Source organism: Pyrgilauda ruficollis, unplaced genomic scaffold (genome assembly GCF_017590135.1).
Source record: "Pyrgilauda ruficollis isolate IOZ18807 unplaced genomic scaffold, ASM1759013v1 scaffold94, whole genome shotgun sequence".
Taxonomy (NCBI): Eukaryota; Metazoa; Chordata; class Aves; order Passeriformes; family Passeridae; genus Pyrgilauda; species Pyrgilauda ruficollis.
In genome coordinates this window covers 1,418,106-1,443,449 of record NW_024531488.1, presented here as the reverse complement: position 1 = coordinate 1,443,449, position 25,344 = coordinate 1,418,106, and the positions used below count along the sequence as shown (strand labels likewise).

Here is a 25,344-nt window from a genome sequence, read left to right as displayed (position 1 = left end):
GAGCAGAAGTGTTCAGTTCCTAAACCTGAAATTATTATCCGTGTAGGACCCACACAACTTTAGGTTTATATAACAATCAAGAAGATTAAATACTGGTCCATGTATAACTGAGTGGCAGGAGTACTCATATTGTAAATTACAGCAATTTTAATAAACCAGTAAGTTTGTCAAGGATGCCGGTAAGGCAGTATTGAGGTGGAAAAAAAACCAGTCAAGCTGATCCATGAAGAACTAGGTGACCGTATTTCTTTATGGAAGCCAAATATTCAAAAGTTACTGACTTTTAACCTCAAAACCACAAATTATGGGACAAAATGATAAAATTGTTGGATATTAGGCAATCACAAGTTTATCAAAGTTGCTTGTATAATCATATTCCATTCTCTAGTGAATTAATCTAGGGACAGAATATACCTAAGCATGTCATTAACAGGTATTGTAAAGAACATTCCTGGGTGCATTGCTAATTATTCATCAGGTATTTTCTAATGACTGAGTGCTTGTACTTACTAGAACGGAAAAAATATTATTTTTCTGTGGTGGTGTTTGAGGCTGCCAGGACAAGGGAAGAGATGAGAATCTTGACTTCATGTTTCAGAAGGCTGATTTATTATATTATGATACCTATTATATTATATTAAAATGCTATACTAAAATGATACTAAAAATAATAGAAAGAAAAGGATCCATCAGAAGGTTAGAAAGAACAGGAGAGGAATGATAGCAAAAGCTCGTGGCTCTCAGAGAGTCCGAGCCAGCTGACTGTGATGGCCACTAATTAGAAACAACCAATATGCACCAATCACAGACGCACCTGTTGTATTCCACAGCAGCAGATAATTATTGTTTACATTTCTTTCCTGAGGCTCCTCAGCTTCTCAGGAAAAAAATCCTGGCAAAAGGATTTTTCAGAAAATATCATGGCTACGTTTTGCTAAAAAGTTGCCCATAAAGGAAGAAGTTATGTGCTGTTGCAGCAAACCTCCATCATCAGTGAAGTTTGAAACCTGTGTTTGGCATGGCAGACGTGGTATTCTGCTTGACATAATAACTGGAAAAAATAAAAGCTGTTGAATATGATCATGTTTATGTGGTTTTTTGCCTTATTTCCAGATAGAGTATGGATGTAACTCAGGGCAGTGCAGACACCAAGGCTGTTGTCAGTTGGAGCTTGGATCAATTTACTGCAGAATCTCTGTAATCATGGGGGAGGCACCAGCCCTGGAGGGACTGAAAAGATGTGCAGATGTTGCTTGGCAGTGCTGGGTTAATCATTAAACTTGATGCTTCTAAAGGGAAAGACAGAAATGTCCTACTGTTACCCAGTGGGTTACTGCTGAATTAATGCATCAGGGAGAAAACCTAGTGAACGGGACACAAAGGTCTTGTTTTGCTGTGTCTTTTTTTTTTTTCCTCTTTTTTTTTGATGTTTGGGTTTTTTTGAGTTTTTCTTTTTGTTTGTTTGTGTTTTCGTTTCTTGGTTTTTTTTCTTTTTTTTTTTTTTTTTTTTTTTTTTTTTTGTTTTTTTTTTTTTTTTTTTTTTTTTTTCTTTCTTTTTTTCCCAGTGTGACTGTTTAAAGATTACAAGGTGTGTGAATTTAAAGGACAACAGCCCATTTGGAACAATTCCATGTTGTTTATGAGGGGGTTTATTCTGGATTAGATTGTTTCGCTTGCAAAATGTATCTTATTCATAAGAGTTCCCCAGAAGAGGAGGATTTTCACAAAAGGTATTTTAGTCAGTTTTACCTCATAGGCAGAAAATGTATAATTATCAGACACTTTCTTTAGTAGGACATATTACATTGTATCTTCTAAGAGATGCTTGCAACCTACTAACAGCTGAAGCTGCCATGGATATTAAGGATTTCAATCCAGTAGTGAAATTTGTATCAGCCATGATTTCAGTGACTTCTTGCCAGCTTAGGCATAGTTGTCTGTTAAATTTAGAGATACAGTCTTAATTCAGAAGAGCACTTTGCTCATTAGTATTTGGTAACTGCCAGTTCTTCCTGAGACACTTGTTATAGAATCACTTTCTTCAGGGGAAAAAAAAGTATTTGGATTTATTTTTACTTCTTTGCATGAGTCCTAAGATTTTAGTGTTTTTCTGTCAGCAACGTATTGTTTCACTTGCTGGAAACAATTGGTAATTTTCAAATGATGCTGCTAAAGAGGAATAATCTGGTTCCTCTATCATTTACTGATGGATATTGCAAGGCCTTTGGCCCCACCTGCTCAAGACCTTGCATGCTTTTCTTATACTGCGTTCCTGTCAAAGTCAGTTAGTTTAGTCAGCGTTTCAAGTGTTGGAGTCCAAAGGTAGAGGATAAAGCAAGCTCACCTTTACTCATTACACACAGAATAGCTTTAGAGATTCTGCTTCCATTCATAACACTGTTTACAATATGGAAAATTGCTACAGAAAAGTGGCTTTCCTCCTCAAGATCTATCTAGTCACTTAGAAATCTCTCAGTTGACATCAAGTTATTCTCTCGTTTCATGTCTAATTGGGCAATGGATCTAATTCCTCTGTCTTTCAACTGTTGCCTTGGGAGTGTGAGTAGTGTTTGTCACTAGAAATGATTGCACATAGTTTTAGGGAGCTCCATAAAATAATATTATATCAGTATATAATTGATGTTTTACTGTACATAAGACTCACTAATACTTTGTGAAGACCTTCCAGCTGAGAGGGAAAAGGAATATTTCTACCAGCAGAAGCTAATTGGAAGAAGACACCCTCATGTCTACCATGCACTGCTGTGATGATGTAAAGGTGAATTAGAGAACATCCATTTGCCATTGTGCATTTTTCCTGAGCAAATAGCATAGATACATATCATATTCCCCCTCCTAGAATAAAGCATGGTCTATGGGAGTCTGTCAGGACAGCAGACACTAGAAAACAGGGCTGTGTCTAAATGTTAAGCTTTTCCCAAAATATCTCTTTCTCCTCTCTTTTTGAGTTTCATTATTATTAATGCAATTTCAATTTTGCCTTGCTTCTAATTTTATTCATTACCTTTCAAAAGATGAAAGATGTTAAGATATGGAGCATTCTGAAGGGGACATTAAACAAACCTAATCAGAGATATTCCATACCATGAGGTCTCTCATTGAAGCCTGTTTTGTAAAAGCAGCTAAGTATATTAAATTGTTAAATAATAATTAGGTGTGAGCATTAATGATAATAGTTAACCTAGTTTGTGCTATCTGACCCAATTAATTTCTATAAATACAATAACTTCCTTTTGAGCTAATTCAGTTGAGACAGTGAGGCCAGCTCTTGCCCACTCAGAAAGGTCTGTTGTGCACAACAGACTTTAGTGGTTTTTTTTGACCAACTTTTCAGGAGGAATTAACACAATCAAATTGCAGTGGTCATGAAACTTGGGGCACACACTGCAGCCAACTAATCTGACTTATGTTGCTTTTATTTATTTAGGCTAAAACATACATGTGAGACATTCCTGGATCAATAAGTACTGTCAAAGAGCCAGGACACTGCATCATTCTTAAAAATTAATTCAATCTTAAATCAATATTACAATCAGCAGAACTTTTTAAAGAATATAGAACTATTGTTTTATGAAGAAAAGCCAAAGAAAGCAGCAGTCTTACAGTTATAAAAGTATTCCTAATTTTACACACAAGCATCTATGGAAAACATCTACACAATGGAAAAATGGTCAGCTCTTTCAATTTTCAATGAAGTGTTTAAGTTTAAAGCAAAGTGTTGATAAACTAATGGCATGTTACTTAGTGATCTTAGTTGTACAATTCTTATTATTACTGTAATTTTATTGAATAAATATGAATGTTGTAGAAGTGTGTATTCAGCATTAATTAATATTGCCAAGATGATGTCCCTTTTATACCCTAAAAGTTATTTGGAATGATTACATTTCCAGCAGGTCCAAAGAGGAATAATCTTGTATTTCTCGGTATGATATTTCTCGGCCCTGATATTTCTCAGTAAGAATTGTGGGTCAAGTACAATTTAAAATACACATTTGCTTGCACTCAGATGCCATAAAAGATGCACATACAGGTTTGGATAGGAAAAGCATCCAAATAAAATACTGTGCAAAGGTTCAGCTTTTATGCTGTTATGTTCTTATGCATGTTAGTCATTGGTCAGTCATAAGTGGCATTCCTCAAGGCTCAGTATTGGAGACAATACTGCTTAATATCTTTATCAATTATTTGGTCCAGGGACTAGAGGGCATCCTCAGCCAGTTTACAAATGACACCAAATTGAGCAGGAGTGTTGACCTGTTGGAGAGTTGGAAGGCTTTACAACAGATCTGGAGAAGCTGGATCAGTGGGCTGAGGCCAGTGGAATGAGGATCAACACTTGCTCTTGCATCACAACACCTCAAATCAATGCCACAGGTGTGGGGCAGAGTGATTGGAAAGCGACACAGCAGAAAAGTTGCTGGTCAACAACTAGCTGAACACGAGCCAGAGTCTGCCCAAGTAGCCAAGAAGGCCAATGGTATCTTGGCCTTTATCCGAAATTGCGTGGCCAACAGGACCAGGGAAATGACTGTATGGATATTCCCACTTAAGTGTAAGTGATGGGTTTTATTCTCACTTAGCTTATTTACTTTCAAAGTTTGTCCTCTTCAGAGTAGGGATTTCCCAGAAGGGGAGCATTTTCACAAGAAGTATTTCAATCAGTTTCACCACATAGGCACTTTATGTGACTATACAAAAAGTTAATTATGTATGATAGATTTTGATAAAATAGGAGAGAATATTCTGAACTCCAGTTTCCATCTGTGCTAACACATTATTTGTATGGCTTGGAATATGTGTGCCTCATTTGTCAAAATACCAAACCTGCTGTCATGGAAGATCCCTGTAGACTCCCTTTAAACCTGAAGTCCACCAGTAATCTTTAAAGGTGAAATACAAAGCAAAGATAAATGGTTTTCACACTTCATCTCTTCCTTTATGATCTGAAATTACTACACTGGCAGCAGAGGAAAATGTCTGCTTTATTTTTTAAATAATGTTTTTAGCATTTTCTAAGCTACAGTGCCTCACAGCTCTTTTGTGTTGCAGTGTTGTAACAGGATCTTTGGAGATTTGTAAGATGCGATTGTCCACATTTTAATTTTAAATGGTCTGATGCTTTATATGAAAAGAAAAAAGAGCAATTAAGAGGAGAAAAAACTGCATTTCAGATAAGACCCTAAATCAGCACTAGCAGTAGGGTTACCCATGATGCTGCTGAAACCTTCAAGGGAAAAAAACATGCCTTCATCCTACTGAAGTGGTCTATGTCCATAATATCATCTGTGTGAAGATATGCTGAGAACACAACTCTGCTCAGATTGCACCCTTAGTAAGATCCTGCCAGAGTCCTTCATCAGGCAGAAAAAGTAATTCCATTGGGCTTCTAAAGAAAGAAACTTACAGAAAAATTATGTATTATTTCTGTAGAGCTAAAGAGATACTAATCAGACCTTCCATATAGAAAATGTTGATAGTTTTAATCAGTGTGTAAGAAAAATATTTAATAATATTAAAGATTTTTTTTCAGAGAAATATATAATATTCATAAAATTTTTAATATCAAACCAGGATTACTTTGCATACGAAATTTTACTATATTTATAAAAAAATAAATTATTTATTATTTTCTCAATTCACTTTTAAGATAATCCTGTGAGCACTGCCTGCAAATAATTATTTTAAAGAAAAAAATTCTTCTCAAAGCTTCTAAAATTTCTCTATGTGTTTTTTAAACCATAAAATACACTGGCTGTTAAGTAAGGATTTGTGAAGCCATTAATACTGATGCATTTTTGATTTGGAATAATGGCCGAGCATACTCATCCTGGAGAAACTCAAAAAGGACTGTAGCTATATGGTCTATACCTTTCCCTTTTCATGTATTTTGGGTAATTTAATAAACAAGCACCAAAGGAGGGAAAAGGTCCTTGAGTGACACAAACTGGGGGCAGGCTGACTCCAACTTCAAAGTGGTGGATGGAAACCAGAAAGATTTTCTTAGCCTATGTCTAAAATTGCATTATTGTCAGAGTGAGTCTTATATTTGTGAAACAATTCTCAGTTTGTCATTCAGGTTTATGCCTCTGCAGTACTGAGATATGATCTCCCTGTTTTGTGACACTGACATTTTCCTGTACTGTTCCTCACCTAATGCATGTGTGAACAATTGCTTCCTGGATAGCGTGACCAGACAATAACAAGGGAACACTCTTTAGGTTAGAAGTCCTACTCAAGATATATATTTCTGAGCTTTCTAGCACTTATGATATTAAGTTAATCTTGTTGAATCCAGAAGAAAGGTGCTACCAAAATCTGTCAAGGTAATTGTTCTTCTTTATCCTCTGAGAAAGTCCTTTGTGTCAAATAAACATTTTTTAAGTGTTCCACCATAATGTCCTCCTCATCTTCAAGATCTGCATCTTCTTTCATCTCCCACCTGAAAGAAAAAAACATTTTATTAATTCTTAATGTTTTTTAAACTAGTCTTTAGAACAAGTAAAAAAATACAGAACTTGTTTTTATTAATTCATTGCCCTCCCCAGCCAAGGTTACACTGGTTGAGATTACTGAATTACGCAAAATACAACCCCCAAAAACCCTGCCACACAGAACTTGGCATGGGCATGAGGCAATTGACACAAATTGTCAAAGCTACTACAAAATCTTACTTATATTTACTGCAACAGTCCTTTTTTTTCCATTTTATGTGTCACACACACATTAGTAGAGGTGGAAACCTTGTAAAATTTGCACAGAAGAAGTGGAAGAGCTAACACACATTTTGGAAGTTAAGCAGATGCTCTCAATGCTCTCTTAAGTTTGCAGTGAAATATCACCACCTGAAGTCCAACCCAAATATTTAATGTGAGTTTAATTCTCTGGCATTGACAGTACTATTTTACAAAATGCTACAAATCTGACTGACTCTTTTGCTTATTTAACCATCAAGTATAATGATGTAACCAAAACCAGATGACATCAGATTTTTCCTTACCCATGTGAATACTCATTTCTAGTTTAGGATTAAGAGCTAATGCCACTAAAACTGCAAAAGTGAAGGACTGTGAAGATGATTTTTTTTTTTCTTAGTAGTAGCAGTAAAATATAAAACCATAAAAGTCATGCAGTATTCTGTTAAAGAAAATCAGGATAATAAAAGCAGCAAGAGTGCTGATATGTAGTCAGGTAAACTTTGTATCACTCCAATTATGCCTACACAATGGTGACTTCTTTTACAAATTCTGTGGATATTTAAGAGTTTGATATCCATTTAATATTAATCTCATTCTGTTCTAAGTAGATAATAAAGTGTAAGCTCCCTGTTCAGACCACCTGAGGACAAAAGGTAAAACACCAATACTAAAACTAGAAATCACATTTTCAAGTATTAAAACTAACAGGTTATAAATGAGCCATAGAATGAAGCAGAAAAGTGGGAGATGTAAAAAATCAGCTGAACAAGAACTGCTTTTAGGAAACTGTCAGGAGCAATACTTTAGTCCTGTTCCCACAGTTCTTAGGTCCTCATTCATACTGCAAAAATCAGAAGCCATATACAAGACTAGATTGATGAATAAATAAAATATAATACAGAATGGTAGAACTACTATATTTCATTCCTTATATTTGGAAGAAGAGAACAGCTAATTTTGGCAATAGAGCATGATGTATACTTTGTATCTATTTTAAAGCTTACTAAAACCAGAAGGAGCATGTGCTTTATAGTAAAATCTCATTGTTAAAAAACAATTAGGAAAAAATATGTTCAATTAACATATATAAATTAGCACATATACGTCACACCTTTACCTTCAAAACTGAATCTGACAACCCGTATTACTGCCTGAAGGAGTCTCAGAACAAGGAAAGCATACTATGAATAAAATTATAAGCACTGAATGCCTATGATCAAGGTTTTGCAATAATTAGCTTCCTATTACTCCACTCATATGTGACTGCTGTCATACTTAACCTTATGTGTATATTAGCATTAGGTACAATTAATTGCTCTGTCTGCTTCATTCTCTGGTTTATGATATAAAATCTGGCTGTATGACCCTTCAGTGTAGTCACTTATTCAAGCATCCCCAGTAAATGGTGTTTAACAGGGTGACTGGTTTTCCCTTTTCCTTTTGGTAAGGTATATCTTCTCTTCAAACCTAGGAAGAAGTTGTGCATGCCTTAATTTGAATTTATGGTCTTCAGCATTATTCAGAAACATTACTACACGAGCTGAACTAATTAATTTGAATTAATTTGATTTGTTGCACATTTTTACTAGAGGAGCTGTTTGCTTAGAAGGACTGTCATAGTTACAGAGATAGGAGGTAGAGTGTAGCATTAGGGGTGACCCAAAATCATGTATTCCATATCTTCTCTACATCAATCCATCCAAGGTAGTGTACTATCTCTGTAAGACCCAGAGCTGGAAGCAGAACGTCTGTGTGTTACCCCGGATCATGGAAAGGGGAGGGGTGATGAGGACAGACAAGTGGAGCTCTCTGTTTCATCCTTTCCAGACTCTTGAGAAGGTCAGAAAATGGGGCGCTCTGACAGGCTGCTAGCCACGGCTTCCCAGGAACTGATGAAAAAAAAAAGACAGAGAGCGACCATTGCCACGGTTGCTATAGCAACCACCGCTTTTGGAGCCCGGGACTCGCCGCTGCTGCTACTCAGGACAGCTTCCTGTCGTCAAGTGTTGGAGCCTCTCCACAAGTTTCCAGCTGCTGAGGGTGTTGGCCCTACATCTGCTGAGAAGTTTCTTCCAGTGTTTCAACAGCACTGACTCCTTTAGGAGAAAAATATGTTTTCCAGGTTTTATTTTTCACCGCTCCCATAGTTGCCTGGAACAGAAGGCAGTTTTGGAACCATGGATGCTTGTTTGCTGTGTTGCCTTTGTGCCCTGTCTTGGCCGTGTGGCCCAGAGAGTGGAATCGACACCATATTGTCTGTGTGCCCCGGGACAATTTGGGGGACCTCCTCTCCATTTGTGGGTGAGGGTTTAAGTGTTTGCCTCTATATTTCTTGGTCATTGCTGTTTTCTTTTAGTAAACTGTTTTTTCTTTTTCACATACCTCTTCGCATGTGTCTCTCCTCATTGGTAGAGGGGATAGGTTGAAAACTAAGGGGAGAGAAATTATTGCAGAGTCTCTGCCCTGTAAAATTGCCTTAAACCAACTATATTTGGCACCAAGCTAAAAGGCGGTCAAGAGAGGAAGTGAAAAAATAACAAATTTGACCAAATAATTTCTACATTGGGTACAGAACTCCCTGGTTATTACATTGCTTGGTCTGATCATGGTGCTGTGGCACCTAACTTTGTATATGCGTCCAAATATGTGGAAGGATCTGCCCGTGATAGTGCTGTTCTTCAGATCAGGGAGAGGAACCAAGATACAGTTGATACAGTTTGTGTTACCAGTTTATGGAATGATAACATTAAAGGCAATGAAGATCGTTTGGTAAATGTATTCATTGTTGTTTGCCTGTCCTGATCTGGGTTGCTGTGCCTGGGGGTTTATTAATAATCACACACAGCCTGTGGGGGGAAGAGGAGAATATGATTTTTCCTTTTGCCTTTCACATCCTGCCCTTCAGGTCTGACACGTCTTGAGAAAGCTGAATTCTCTCAGGATGCTACGGACACCGTGGGAATTCAACTGGTTGGCATGGATAGGGAGCTAGCCTTCATCGATAATGAAGGCATCAACTTAAGGCCTTGGGATGCAGGATATTAAGAAATGAAACATCTCGTTGGCTTATGGTGAGAAGCATGGGATCATGGGAGTTATGTTAACACTGTTATTCCATATTAGGCAATGTTTCTAGTTCTTGTTTCTGATTGGTTAGATATGTTTTCCATACATGGTTATGTTTTTAGTTCCCGCTGATGATTGGTTCTCTGCCCTCTTATATATTGTTGAGTTTGCCCCATTGTCTTGTCTTCAAGGATCATCCCCTACAGTGTATGGCTTTTGCTTCCTTTGTTATTTTTGCTCATTATTAAAGTTCTCTATTTTTTGGATATCCTCGTTGTTCTCGTCCCTATTTCATCTGCCACACAACTCCCAGCTGGCCCAGTCCTGAGGTCACGTGCACTGGCACGACAGGACACCATATTCTCCTTGCTGGCTCTGCTCTGTCTCCTCTGTACAGTCTACAACACATTTGGAGTCAGGATGGAGATCCTAGGGAGGTGTCTTGGAGTGACTTATTGATGATAGCCTATTCCATGGTCCTCTGCTTTATGTCCAAAAATTATTGCTGTATTTTTAAAGCCTAGGATTGGTAGTGTGTGTGACTGGGGAGGGGGGAGCTTTGGGCTTTTGGTGGGCATTTTTGAAGCCTCACTGCCTAGGCATTCCATGGCACTGTGCAGTTTGGGTTTGTTGGCCCAGGCAAAAAAGCTTTTCCCTCCTCTGGCTTGAAGAAGCTGCAGCAGCAATCTTTCATCTGCCTTGAGGTGAACTGAACAGCTGGTGGTCCAAGACTGCAGGAGTGGGACTGGCTGGAGCGGGGCTGCCCCATTCCAGCCCCACACTTTGGGGAGTTGAGCCAGTGAGAAAAAGCACACCAAGAGGCTCCAGCCCAGCAGTTTGTCTGCTGTGGAGAGGGGGTCGATGCCAGAGAGCCACCAGGCTTTTGCCTCCTTTTGGAACTCCTCCGTGGTATATCCACTATCCTCAGCATGAAAGCCTATGCTGTCTCGTACCACGTGTCAGGAGTATAGTTTGGAAGTCTCCCTCTGCACAAATACAAAACTTTGGTAAGGTAGCAGAATATTTTAAATAAAATTGCTGTGTCAGTTCCAGAGAGGGGCAACTTACTGCTCTCTGCTGGGCCCTAGTTAATGCTTACTTGTATGCTTCTTGTTGCTATTCAGCAGCAGCTGCAACCAGAAGAGAAGGAGAGCAAATTGGCAGTCACCACAGTCACTCAGGCTGCAGTTAAACAAGATGGGTAGCCTAAGCCAGTAGCAGTCGCCCCTGTCCTAAGGAGGGGCCAAATAAGACCAAATCCAGTTGCCCAGTAAGATGACCATGGGGAGTTCTAGGGAGAATGTTCAAGGGGAACATCCCTTCAACACATCATGCAACAATGCTACCTGGAGTAAGCAGATCACTCTGATCACATAGCAAGTTCAGATGGGAAAAAATCCTAATCATTCTGGGATCTTGGAAATTCTCACAAACTGGCCTCAAGGTGAGTGTTTTGGACTATCATCTGAAGAGGAAGAGGATTAGGTGGCACATGCTGAGGAGGCCCCACCATATAACCAGCCACCAGAAAGTGAGAGGGGACACACTGTCTTCACTGACAGTTCCTGCCTTATCATAGAGACAAGTCAAAATGGAAAGCTGCCATATTGGAGCCTAAACAGTAAGTCACAGAAACTATCAAAGGACAAGGTGGATCAAGGCAGGATGCAGAGGGGAAAACCCATCTGGCTTTGGATGTTGCTGATTGAGAGAAGTGGCCAACACTGTATCTCTATACTGACTTGTGGATGGTAGCAAACACTCTGTGGGGGTGGCTGGAATGATGGGAAAAGGCCAATTGGCATTGAAGAAGGAGATTTGTTGAGGATACAAAAATCTGGCTAGACATTGCTGCTAGGGTAGAGAAGCTGACCAGAGAAGTTGGTCATGCGGATGCCTAGATGCCTATGAGTTGGGCTAATGAGGAGCTTTGTGACAACAAAAAAGTGGATTGGGTGACCAAAATTAAAGGTAGATCTGGATTGGCAACATGAGGGAGAATTATTTTTAGTTTGGTGGGCCCAGGTCATGAGGTGTCTCAAGTCATGAGGGAAGAGATGCAACATACTGATGGGTTTGTGACTGAAGGAAGGACTTAACAATGGATACCATATCCCAGGTAATCCATGATTATGAAACATGCACTGCATCAAGCAGGCCAAGCAGGTAAAACCCATTAGTACAGGATACAATGGGCTAAATATAAATCTGGAGAGGCCTGGCAGATGGATTATATCATACTGCCGCAAATCTGCCAAGGCAGGCCCAATGTACTCACAATGGTAGAAGCAACCACTGGATGGCTGGAGACCTACCCTGTGCCTCATGCCTCTTCTGTGGCAACATGGCACCCCAGAAAGAATTGAGTAAGATGATGGGACTCAGGTTAAAAATAATGTCATGGACACCTGGGCTAGAGAACATCATCATCAGTGGGTGTATCACCCATGAGCCCTTGGCAAAGTCAAACAGTGCAATGGATTGTTAGAAACTATGCTGAACACAAGGGGTGGTGGAATCTTCAAACATTGGGATCTATATTTATCAAAGACCACCTGGTTCACTAACACTAATGGCCCCACTAACCAAGGTAGCCCTGCCCAGTCAGAATCCCTGCATATACCAGATGAAGATGAAGTCCCCATGGTGCATATGATGCATGTTGAGATTAGTCCCATCTCAAGCAAAGGCAAATCCATCCATGGGATCGTTTTTGCTCAAGGACCTGATTACTCTTGGTGGCTAATACAGAGGCCACCAAGAGTGTGTACCTCAAGGGAACCTGATTTTGATGAGAACCATCTGTAATGTTGAATTATATATGTAATATTGGTTGTTGAATGACACTGCCACCATTAAAATATCCTCAGCAATAAATACAGACTGTTCAAGTTGCACCAGTAATGCAATAAAATAAACTCAACAAACATCTTGGGTGTTCACTCAAGTCAGTGATCACTTAAATAATACTTGTATCAATATAGTTATTTGTACATGTATATGGCTACAGTGAAAGGTATGAACATCTGGATGTCATGTGCATGGTATAGAATAATAATATCCTGGGTACAGGATACTCTGGGTACAGAGTTGAAGTTTATTATAAATACCATTCACATCAGCCATAGGCCTGGTTTCAACAGAGATAAAGCCATGGCTGGAACAGGAAGGGGTCCATTTTGGTCTGGCTCATGAAAGTGAAGCGATCAGCAGAGCCTGGCACTGTATGACCTATGGGTCTCTTCCCATCTTCAATCCCTCCAGGACACTTCTGCATGACAACAGGGCTGAGAAGAGGGAGAGGGATCACTCCTAAATTCATGGTTCTAAAGTGATAGCTCCCAAAGTTACAGACCCAAAACTGCAGCCAGGAATGTCTAGGCCAGGAGTCTGCAGTTTTTGGTGCCCAAGTGGGATGATTTCCCTCTCCCCCAATGGGGCAGCAACCTGATGCAGTGGCACTGACACCAACCTGTGGGAAATGTAAGAGAGCTTCCAAGGCCTCAAACATACAAGCTCCAAGATAGAGATGGATAGTGTTTGACCTAAGACCTTGGAGAAGGCTTGAAGATTCAGAATGGAATAGTGAACAGACACAAAATAAGAATAAAAATTCGTAGTTTAAGCAGAAATATGTTTTAAGCAAGTAGAAATATGCCTCATATAAGTGAATAAATATGTTAAGCAAGATAATAGAACATTTTAAAGTCTAGCAATAAAACTTGTTATAGAGTTAGTAAAAAGTAGAAGATACAGCAATAAGTTTCTGTAGAGTTACATGATTGGATAAAAAGAGAGGCATTGCAGCAAATTGTGTAAAATGCAGCAATTAGCAATTGGTTTTTGAAGATGCTAGTGAGCTTTGTGGAAGTAGCTGATTGGATACGAAATTTATAAAAGACATTGTAACTAAAGTTATAACAGCTTCTGATGTACGGCTTCTGATATGATGGCGTTGGATGTAACAACCTTACAGTCTCGCCCTTCCACGAGACTGATTTTGCAATAAACCAACTTTTAACCACCTCATCAGTCAACCCCGTCTACTCTGTATCCCGAAAACCAGCCGAGTCTGGCTGAGCTGAAAGGAAGTCCAGCAGGTGGCAGGAGGAGGTGGCAAGCGGTAGGAGTGACATCCCAGAGACGCTCCCTGCTGTCACAAAGAGGGAACAGGAAAACGGGCACTGCAGGCCTGGACCTGCCCCAGATAACCCCAGCACATCCCATCTCCCATCAGAATACCCCACCATCATCTCCCATCATCTCCCACCATAACCCCCTGCATTCCTGGGGTTTTTTTCTTCCAGAGGGGAAGGTTGAGCCAGGAGAGCCTCTCTACCATCTTGTGTTTGTCCTGTGGGGCACATGAGCTGCCTGGGTGGCAGTTATCTTGTTTTCTTTGTTTTCAGATGAACCAGTTGATTCAGCACCTGTGTATCTAGAGATTTTTGTTGTTTTCTATATTGTTGCTGTTTCCTTTTAGTAAAATATTTGTCTTGATTTGTCTTTTTTTTTTTTTTTTTTTTTTTTTTTTTTAACTTCTATCTTTTTTGCATTTTTCTGTCTGTCCTTATCAGTAGACAGGGAGAAGGGAGGTAAATTTCAGTCTTTGCACCATAACATTGTCTTAGCCTAAGACAAGGACAACAACCGAAAATGCTAAATGAAGTACATTCAAAGCACTTATTGCTGGAGGTATCACACAGAAATCTAGCAGTCTTGGCTAATGGAAGTTTAACAATAAACCAGCAGATTCTTTTTAAAGATAATTATTTCATACTTGTCAGCATATTTCATTGAATCTTAAAAATCTTCACTATCAAGCAGTTTGGACATTCTTTAGTGTTCACTTTACAAGAGATTTATAAATATATTTTCATTTTATCCAAAAGTAATATATTTTTAAGGCATTTATGCAGATCCAGTGATGTGTATTCACTTAACAGCATCCATTAATTAAAGATCTATGAAATAAGCTTGACCAACATCTGGTCCCTTATTAATTGAGAAATTTTTCTAGTTTTATGGTTTAAGTCTGGAAACAATATAGTTTTTTAAAAGACTACTGGACTGTAAGGAAGAAGGCTGTAACACATGTTTAACACATGTTCTAAATGGGATGAGAAACTAGCTGTTTGTGTTTAAGTGGAAAAAGTCAACATTTACTAGTAAAAATTTTGTCCAAAATAGATGTTTTTATTAGCATATCAAAACTATGTGACAATTGTTCTGGCAATAGTAATTGATACAAATCCAACTAGCCAGTTAAAGTAATGTGAATATGAATAAAATTATCATCAGGAATTACTTCCAAAATGCAAGGTTCATCAATTGAACAGCCAACTTGCACACTTCTGTTGTTTCAAATCATTAGTAACACAGCTCTTACAAAACAAAAAAAAATTCAAACTCAGAGGTTGTGGGTACGGGTTGTAGAAAAAGGATATAAGATGAAACACACAGGACAGAAGGAGCAGGAAGTGTTAGCACATGACCTGTGCAGAGTTCAGCAAAGAGTAATTCAGGTAAAGGAAAGGTAGGGATATCCATATATGTGAACTCTGATGTTATTGGTTAAGCAAGAACAGTATGTTACCACATAAGACAATGTTTAAGGTCATTGGATGATTGTAGTATTAAGAAGTCCTATATAAATGCCATGTTGGGCCCAATAAATCGGCTTGTGATCATCAGTCAGACTCCCAAGTCGTCCCCACCTCTTGCATCCTGACACGAGGTGGCATATGTTTTATTTCAGTCTGATATATCTTGGAACATTAAATAAACTCAGCATTTTAAAAGGATATTGGAATTATTTGAACCAACCCATTATACCACCACCTACATTTTGCTTAGAGTTTACTTAACCATAAAAAGATGAATTCAAGTGTCCAGAAAGCCTGATTTTAGTATACTATTCATATTTAAAAGAAAGCACATGTTTAGAACAAAATGCCATCACCTTTGTAATCTTTAGGGTAGCCACCAAAATTTTGCAAGCCAATAATAACTTCTGAATGTAGATAATTAAAAATAAATAAATTTTCAGCATATGCTGACATACAAATAATCTAGGTGACATACTGTGTGAACCTGATGTAAATCACTTAAACACTTTTCTCTGTATACTGTTCCATTCTGTGTTGCATGTGGCTAATCAAGGGGAAAAAAAGTGTGTTTTTCAGATAGATTAAGCAGAACACGTCAGCACAGATAAATACAGTAATCACTGAAGTTTTCTGCTGGTGAGCTTAGATCATGAGGTCAGAATGACTAGCACTGGGAGGGCTTCTGTTTCTCCTCATAAATAAGAAGCAAGAGAGGAAGTCTTGGCTTGCACATCCACAAGCTAACAGAATGCACAGGGGAAGTATTCAGTAACCCAGGAAGATCGAGTGATTCCAGCTCAGGTTTCGTTAGCGATGTATCAATGTGCTCTTGTGCCCTCCTTGCTTATAAATGGCACTAATATATCCATTTATATAAATCGCTATACATAACTATTTTTTGTAATGCTTTTGTTTCTCTGTATTGAATTGTAGAAAGAATAGAAATTAAATCTATTTTCAGAGACACAGAGAAAAATTTTCAGTGTACCTGTAAAAAACATGCCAGGCAGTTCCCATTATTTACTTCTTTAGACTAGCTCCATCTAGTCTACTACTGCATCTACTGCCTGCATGAAGTCACCTATCTGACATTCTGAACTAAGAAATGTGCAAATGCACTAATTGTGCAAATGCATATATTTCAAATACATATGCACAGAACATACTTTTGTATACCTGTATATACACACATACATACCTATCCCCATGCAAGTAACCGAGCAATGATGTAGGCATTCAAGAAGGCTGGTTTTATGCAAGAATGGGGTCAGTAACACTATGTCTAAGCTACATGCTTGGAGGTAAGGATTCAAAGGATTACATGTTTTCAGTAATTTAAAATAACTTGGTAATTGGGGATTGAATTTAATTCGTTTGAGTCTTAATTTAATTTTTCAAGAATATCAAAGGAGGAAGTATGTTATGATCAGAGTGCCAAAGATATATTCATTCAGGAAATGCATACAACTTACCTGCCTATGATTACACGATAGAAATGCATCTACTAAAAATACCCTGCTCTTCACATAAGCTACTTGTTCCCTCTCTTTACACCTCACCTTTTTATTTCAACTTACAAAGCCTTTCCATTATGGATGTTGAAAACCCAATGTAAATATTTTAAAGGATTAAACTTTCAAATATGGTTACTGTGGCATATGTATGTTCTGTAAATACAAATACAAGATATATCTGCTGAGAAGCTATATTTGAAATCTGACAGCGTTGAGGCTTAACAGTATAAAAAATTCATATTTTGTCAACAAGAAACTTTCTCCAAGTTTAAAGGAGGGGCTGCTACAATAGCATAAAAAGATTAATATTTTAAAAATCTAAGATTATTATGGCTGTATTATAATTCTCTTCTTAATGCACTGAAATTTTAACAAATACTAATTTTCTTGCTTTAGAAGGATTTCACTCAGTTCATAACTTTCAGAAAAAATGTGCTATGTAAGCAGGACACTTAGGGGAACCAGGAAGCTGACTTGCATTGGTAACAAATGGTTTTACTCAAATTTAAGCAAATGCTGGGCTGCTACAAAACCTTGTCCTTTCATTCCCATTGGTGTTTGACCTGCAGCCAGAATACCCCAGTTTTTCTGACGACCAAAAAAATTTATTTCAACAAGCTCAGAAATGCAGAAGATGCTTCTTATTTTATTTTCAAAAATTGGTAGCTGTTTGCATAATCCTGTCTCACTCTTCCTGAAGATTCTCAGGACAGATTGAAAATGCAACAACTGATTGAAGCAGAGATACCATCCCAAAGAAGAGCAAAATAATCTGTAGATAAAAATCTACATAGCCCAATAAATAAATCTCAGACTAGCATATTAAAAAATAGAGATGAGATGGAGACAGATAAACAGGATCTCTGTCCACAGCAGGCTTCACTATTGGTCATTCAGGTCCTTCACTGCTGAACTGCAATACTTTACAGAAAGGGTTTGTTTCTGTTAGGAACTGAAAAACTAGCAATTTCCCCAAGTTCATTCCAAGAAAGACAATATTGTCTACATCAGTGTAACTAATATTTAGTTACAGAAATAAGAAAGCCACAAAAGCTAAGAAGAGAAAGGTAGGTGAAATGATAACTGACAGTTTTAGAAATTCATCATGCAGACTTGACACCTTGCAACCAAGTGTAAAGAGAGCACTAGAAAAAACAGCACTCCCAAATGAATTGGCAAAGACCTTTACTTCCTCTCCTTAGTCCAAAGCCACTCCTTAAACTGTCATTAACTAGAAGAAAAAAGATGAATAAACAAAGGTGAATTTAATTTGTTTTTAACCCACTACAAAGGCTGGTGACGTTACAGAACAGCATGCTGACCTCTGGAATGGAAAAGCAAACCTATGGAAAGCATCTATAGGCACTTCATAATGCTGTGTATTAAATACATTTTTAAATCATGCTGATTAATTTACTTAAAATGTATACACATGGAAATCTTTTAAATGTAAATAGTTTTTACTATATTTCAAGATACTTTATTTAAAGCAGTTTCTAAATACGGGAATGATTAAACAGAAATATTACATATAAATCTCAATATATATCTTAATATATATGATAATATGAAATATATCTTATTTACTGTACATATTTACTGTAATTTTTTCCACTCCTTCAGTCTTTAGAAAGTCAAATACTACAGTTTTACTTCAAAAATAATTTAAAAAACCCTTAAAATCTTGTTTAAAAAATCATCAGGCTCTAGTTTTCAAATTAACTGAGTAGAATAATTTAAATTATAATATTTGCTTTACTAATGAAAGCAGGGATTGAGGAATTTTCTTCTACTTAATAATAATTACTTAATAACTACTTAATAATTACTTAATAACTACAAAAGGAATTGGGCTATTACATTATTTTTTATTAATCTGTTAGGGTTGCGACAGCCAAAACCTGGTGGTATATCTGCAACCAGGAAACTCATGAAAACATGTGTTTACAACTTCTATTGACAGAAATCCAATTTGGTGAACATGTTTTTACAGATGTATACCTTCTTTAACATAATTTTCAAGAGGAAAACACATTTCATAGCTAAAAATCTAGAAAGTACCTTCAGAAAGTTTAACAGGTTGGCCTTTGCCAGCCAGGACTGCTGCAGCTTTGGTCAGAGATGTGGGGAGAACAAGGGAAAGTGTACAGCATGCCATCATGCTGCAATAAATTGATACAGTGAGGATTTGACTAATTCCTTAACACAGGAGAAGGAATGATTGTGGGATGGTTGTATCTTTCTAATTCAAATGCCTCATGGGAGACATGAGAGTGACAGAGAAAGCATCTCTTATGTACTGTTGAAGTCCCCAACTGCCAGGCTCCTGCCTTTGTCTCTCTGCAAGACGAACTTTAAAAGGTTTGGATTTCATATTGGAAAAGGTTGAGAATGTGTTTCTAAATCTCAGAAATCCTCTCATGACAGGAATATCATTTATCTGTCAAGTACATCAAAATCATAGAAACATTAATGTTGGAAAAGACCTCCTGGATCATCAAGCACAGCCTTTGACTGAACACCACCATGTGAGCTACACCATAGCACTAAGTGCCACATTTAGTCCTTTCTTGAACACCATCTGGGGTGGTGACTCTACCACTTCCCTGGGCAGTCCATTCCAGTGTCTAACAACCCCTTCAGTGAAGAAATTCTTCCTGATGTCCAAACTGAACCTCCCACAGTGCAGTTTGAGGCCATTTCCTCTTGTCCTGTTGTTAGCTGAATGGGAGAAGAGACTAATACCTACCTTGCTACACTGTCTTTTCAGATTATTGTAGAGGTTTCCCGTAAGCCTCCTTTTCCCCAGGCTAAACAACCTCAACTCTCTCATCCAAACTGTGACCCTCCTCATATACCCTGCTTCCTAGACCCTTCACCAGCTCTGTTGCCCTTTTTGGACACACAGGGGGACAATCACTGCCCTGGTCCTGCTGGCCACACTATTTCTGATAAAGACCAGGATGCCACTGGCCTTCCTGGCCACCTGGGCACACTCTGGCTCCTGTTCAGCCAGCTGTCAATCAGCATCCCCAGGTTCTTTCCTCCTGGGCCACTCTCCAGCCACTCTTCCCCCAGCCTGTGGTCCTGCCTGGGGTTGATGTGATCCAAGGGCAGGAACCAGCACTGGCCTTACCGAAGCTCACAGCAGTGCCCTGGGCCCCTTGACCCAGCCTGTCCAGATCACTCTGCAGAGGCTGCCTGTGCTCCAGCAGATCAACACTCCTGCCCAGCTCAGTGCTGTCTGCAAACTTACTGAGGGTACACTCAATCCCCTCATCCACACCAGCAATAAAGACATTAAGCAGGACTGGACCCAGTACTGAGCCTTGGGGATTCCTAGTAGTGACTGACCAACAACTGCAGCACCATTCACCCCCACACTCTGGGCCCAGCTTTCCAGTCAGTTCTTAACCCAGTGAAGTGTGCACTTGCCCAAGTCATGGGCTGCCAGATTCTCCAAGGGAATGCTGTGGGAGACAGTATCAAAAGCTCTGCTGAAGTCCAGGTACTCAACATCCACAGCCTCCCCTCATTCACTAAGCAGGCTACCTGGTCATAAAAGGAGATTAGGCTGGTCAAGCATTTTCTAAACCTGTGCTGGTTGGGCCTGATTCCATGGTCATCCTGTAGGTGCTGCATGTTGGCATTCAAGATTATCTGTTCCATAACCTTGCTGGACACTGAGGTCAGGCTGACAGGCCTGCAGATCCCCAGGTCTTCCATGCCACCCTTCTGTTGGATAGGCATCACATTGGTCAGCCTCCAGTCATCCAGGACATCCCCAGTTACTCAGGACTGATCATAAATGATGGAGAATGGGGTCGAGTCCACTCTTCAGAAATCCAAGTTAGAGGTTTTGTTGACAATCCAGATACTGCTTGGACATTTTGGAACATTAAGGAAAAAAAAAAAGAAAGCAAAAAAAAGGCAAAAAGCCAAAAAGCAGACAGGTGGAGCCTAAGCTATCTGGCAAAGAAGTATTATTTAATGCCATTTTCAGCATTTTAAACAGGAATGTTAACTTCTTTGCAGCTGCTTTCATATTTCAGGAGAACATGGCACTAAGCAACACCATTAGATCAACACTGACTAGGATAGATCTGAGATATCAAAAAGATAAACCCCATAATATTTCATTGCAATATTTGAACACCTGGTAATGCACTTTGTACTTCTAAAGATCAGAAATCAGAATAATGCTCTATGCTTTCATAAAAAGAGTAATTTCTGCATAAAGAACAGTCAAAGAAATAAAGATATTAGGGATATTACAATAAATAAGACCATGAATCCAAAGTTAGTGCAATGTTTCTTTTCTGAAATTCTCATTTTCTCTACATTTCTGCTCAAAGTAAACAGTATTCTGGAACACCATGTGCACTTTATTCTAGGATAAAATATTAAAAAAAAAAAAAACAGTTGAAAAGATATTGGAATAGTTTTAATTATTCAGTGTTTTTAACGAGCTTGACATATTTGGAAATTACAAAAAGCCTTCGGACCATAAAATCTACTGTGTATGTTGCAGCTGGCACCTTGAATGTCTATTTCACCCTAAGCAGCAGTTTTTTCTGATTTCTAAGTATCTAAAACAGTCACAGATATGGCTGAAACCATGAAAATAGAAGTGGACACTGTGTAAAAGTATTACTTTTTGTCTGATTACAACATTTCTTAGTGACAAGTTACTTCCAAGGAAGAGATGATGTGCTTGTAAGAGCTATTTAAGATTCTTATATCATAACAACTTTTGACAAGTAGAGTCCCAGAAGATAAGGAGCTCCAGCGCCAATAGCCAGACGGCTATGGAACCACCGTGAAAAACAAAAAGATGTGGCTGCAGATGGAGGCCATGCAAAGGTAGGGCAGCACTTATCCAAGACACACATCCTTGTTCTAGTTCCTGAAGGTAAGTACAACAGCACAGCACAACCACAAGAATGAGGCCAAGAAGTGGGAATGGACTGCAGGGGGGAAAAAAGGCCACCCAAGACTCCCAAGGCCCTCCAACTCATTTCAAAAAGATCTGAAAGAATGGACTGTGCATGGTAACTAATCTGCATAGAAAGTGAGATAGCTATCCTTAGGGTGAGGAAAAGCTGTAAGAATGTACCCCCACCGAGCCTGGATGCATGCCACATGTCCCTGGCCTTTCTGTTGGCTAGACTGGCACTGGAACTGATTGACTGATTGACTGATTGACTGATTGATTTTACTCCATTCTCATTACAATATTGTAATTTATAATAAAATTTGGTGAGTTTTTGGGTACTCTCTGACTTTTGCCATTTCTTTTGACCACAAGAATCTGCAAACTTTGGGTGCTCCTTTTCACCTAAGAATGAGATGTCACACAAGTCAAGCACAAAAGGCTGACAGGTCTGGCTCATTTTTATCCTAAACTTATACAAATTATGGTTAAATAAACAGCATACCTACATTTTCTAGCTTAAATAGTCCCTACCAATCAACTTTTAACACCTCTATTCTCTTTTTCAGATGTGGGCATACTGGTGTTTAAAACCCAACTGCAGTACTGCAGAAAACAGACAAGTATATTTTCCTGTCAAAAAATTATACCTCTTTCTTATAAAAGATGTGTAAAAAGAAGAAAAGGTATAGAATTTCATTCTCTGCCTTGAAATTTCTTTTAACTGTAAAGTGGCACACTCTAAAATCCACATGGAAAAATCATTAGATCAGGAGATGTGGGTACCATGGAAAAGATTAACTTAACACTAGGCAAGTATATGTAGAAAAAAATACAATGGAGTGCATGTAAAATGCCTTTAAACAGTTTAATAAAATTGACACCATGCTAAAATAGGAGAGGAAATGTTTACATATACAGGTACATGTATACATTGTATAAGTTTTGCCCATGTTTTTGCCAGCCAAAAATAACTTCCTCTCCTTCTCACATCCACTACTATGCCTGTAAATTCTGTGAATTTGACTGTCAGCTGTGAGAAAGCCAAAAGAGAAGAGACAGCATCACTGATGGCACAAAATATGGAAAAGGTAGGAACATGGAAACAGACACTCTTAAGCAGTTCCTTTATTTTTGGTAAAGTTGCCAGATTTGCACACAGATCTACCTGAAAATTTGTAAACTAGGACTATTTACACATGCAAAGATGTGTGAATATTGATGTGCAACTCCTTGCTCAATACAACATCACCAAGGCATCTATTCAATAGGCTGACCTCCCAAGACTGGGCTACGACTGGGCTAAGTAATTAAAAATTTTTAAAACTAGAACACTGTATTAATAATATCCCAAGATAAAGCAAAGGGTTAATAAAGATATAAATGACATACAGGTAAATCTTAGAACAGAGTGTGAGAAGAGTATTTATCTTGGAAGAATGAATGGAAATATAAGTAGATAGGAAAAGTAAATTATACAATTATTTCAAAGATGAAAATATTTTTAAGACTAAAAGCATTTTACAACTTAATGGAACCAGCTGAAATCCCCCCCCAAGAAAAGAAGTCATGAAGATAAAAAAAACAAAACCTATGTGCACAGAAAGCTAGGTTAAACAAAAACAATTATATTAATCAGCACAGACTATTTGTTTATGCCAGAAGAAAATTGTGTCTGGATCACTATTCTCAGTATCTGTAAATGGTATTGCAGATCATAAAGCTGTTAATCATATAATAATCAGTGTTTGCTAGACAGACATATCAACTATGGAAATGATTAACTCATAATAATTTTTCACAAAAGTCAAAGAAAAAAAATTTAAAAGGCTCATGGCAAAATTGTATTAAAATTTTTAAGTATGTTTCAATGTAAAAATATAAACCCAAAGAACAAACCACCAAAGAAGTTCTAGTAACACATCTAGAACTCCATTTGGTACTACTACACTACAAAGCAGTACATAGCAAAACAGAATGAGCACCTTCTGGAAAGTTGTATAGAAATCTGAAAACAAGACTATTTGACTTGGTAATAAATAATGTTCAAAATAAAAAGTTTAAATACTTAGAAGAAAAGTCCAATAGACATATTCTGTGACAGAAATTAAAATATCTTAAGCTTTTCCATATGACAGTACATACATAAGATATGAAGATGAGAGTACACATATGCTATTGTAGAAGTATCTCCTTGTAAAACCTGAGTGCAAGTGACATTTCTCCTTGCACTTAAAAGGTGGGTAGTGAATGAAACGAGTCATTTAACAGAACAGAAAAAATTTTCATGTCCTTTTGCAAAAGGAAGAAGAGAATTTCTGAACCTAGCACTGCTGACACAAACCAGGGATTGTACTGACTGCTGGTGAAAGATGCAACTCTTTTATATTCTTTCCTGGGTGAGACACTAAAAACTTTGCTATCAGGAATGACTACCTCATGGTTTGCTATCTACATGTCCAAGGAGATCAAGTCAGTGCATGGGAATTGTTGACACCTTATGCTATAGTCAAGTATTTTTTACCTGAACTACCCTTTCAGCTAGAAGAAGACTGATATGGTTCTGAGAAACAATATTACTGTTTGCTGCTTTCTTTAGGCTCATTATGCTTATATTAGCTTATCTATTCTGTATTAAAGACTCAACTTACTATGAGCTCAGTTTTCATTAATAAAAACCATATCCAAACACACACACAGAGAAAAAAGCAAAGGAACAACAATTTATTAGGAATTAATGTGTCCTACTTCTGAACAATGAATTGTAAGGCTCAGCATGTGACACTTAATGGTCTTCAGGCAGGTTGTGTCACAAAGCACAGGATGCATTAAAAAGCCCATTTTTCCCCTTTTAACGGCTAGTTATATGGCCTCTTTATTTTTCTAAATTTGCTGAGCCTCTCTCTTTCTTTATGTTGTGGTAGTGAAGTAGATTGCTGATAGCACAATACCTAGCACAACACGTCTTCTGCAGCAATTTTGCAGGTAATTTCCTCAAGCACAAAAGAGACAACACATAATAGGACAGAGCTAGTCTGTAATTTACTTGTGCCTAACGAATTACCAATTTTGTCATTTCTCTAACAAAATCAAAATAATTCTCATCTCTTAGATTGATTTTTAACTGTGCTATTACAATATTATCCAATACAAACAGTATCATGCGTATTTAATTTTATTTCAGAGATAAAACATTTTTGTGAAGGAAGACAAGGATAAACTGACAGAAGGTGAAACAATTCTTCATGTTAAAAATATCCAGCATGAAAATATAGTTGTAGGAAGGTAAATTGTAAAGTATGCATTTATCCAATAATTTCAAATACCATAATTACACTGACTACTCATCAAAAGAGTATTTAGACTCTTTTAAGGCTCATTAAAATAATAAAAGATTTCTAATTTAATATATATTTAAATGAAGTTTCTATAACATATCTACATGGTACTTTAAATCAGACAGCAAGGTTCTGGTGAAAAATCGAACTGAAGTTTAGGTAAGA

At 37.9% G+C, this 25,344-nt stretch overlaps 1 protein-coding gene across 1 annotated transcript in view; it reads right to left on the bottom strand.

Annotated features, from left to right (window-relative positions):
• Positions 1-3,183: 3,183 nt before the first annotated feature.
• KIAA0825 (KIAA0825 ortholog) overlaps positions 3,184-25,344 on the bottom strand; it is a 199,466-nt gene continuing 177,305 nt past the window's right edge. The window contains exon 19 of the mRNA XM_041489460.1: positions 3,184-6,463. Within this exon, the coding sequence (XP_041345394.1) occupies positions 6,343-6,463 (121 nt within the window). The 3' untranslated portion in view covers positions 3,184-6,342. The remainder of the gene's footprint in view (positions 6,464-25,344) is intronic.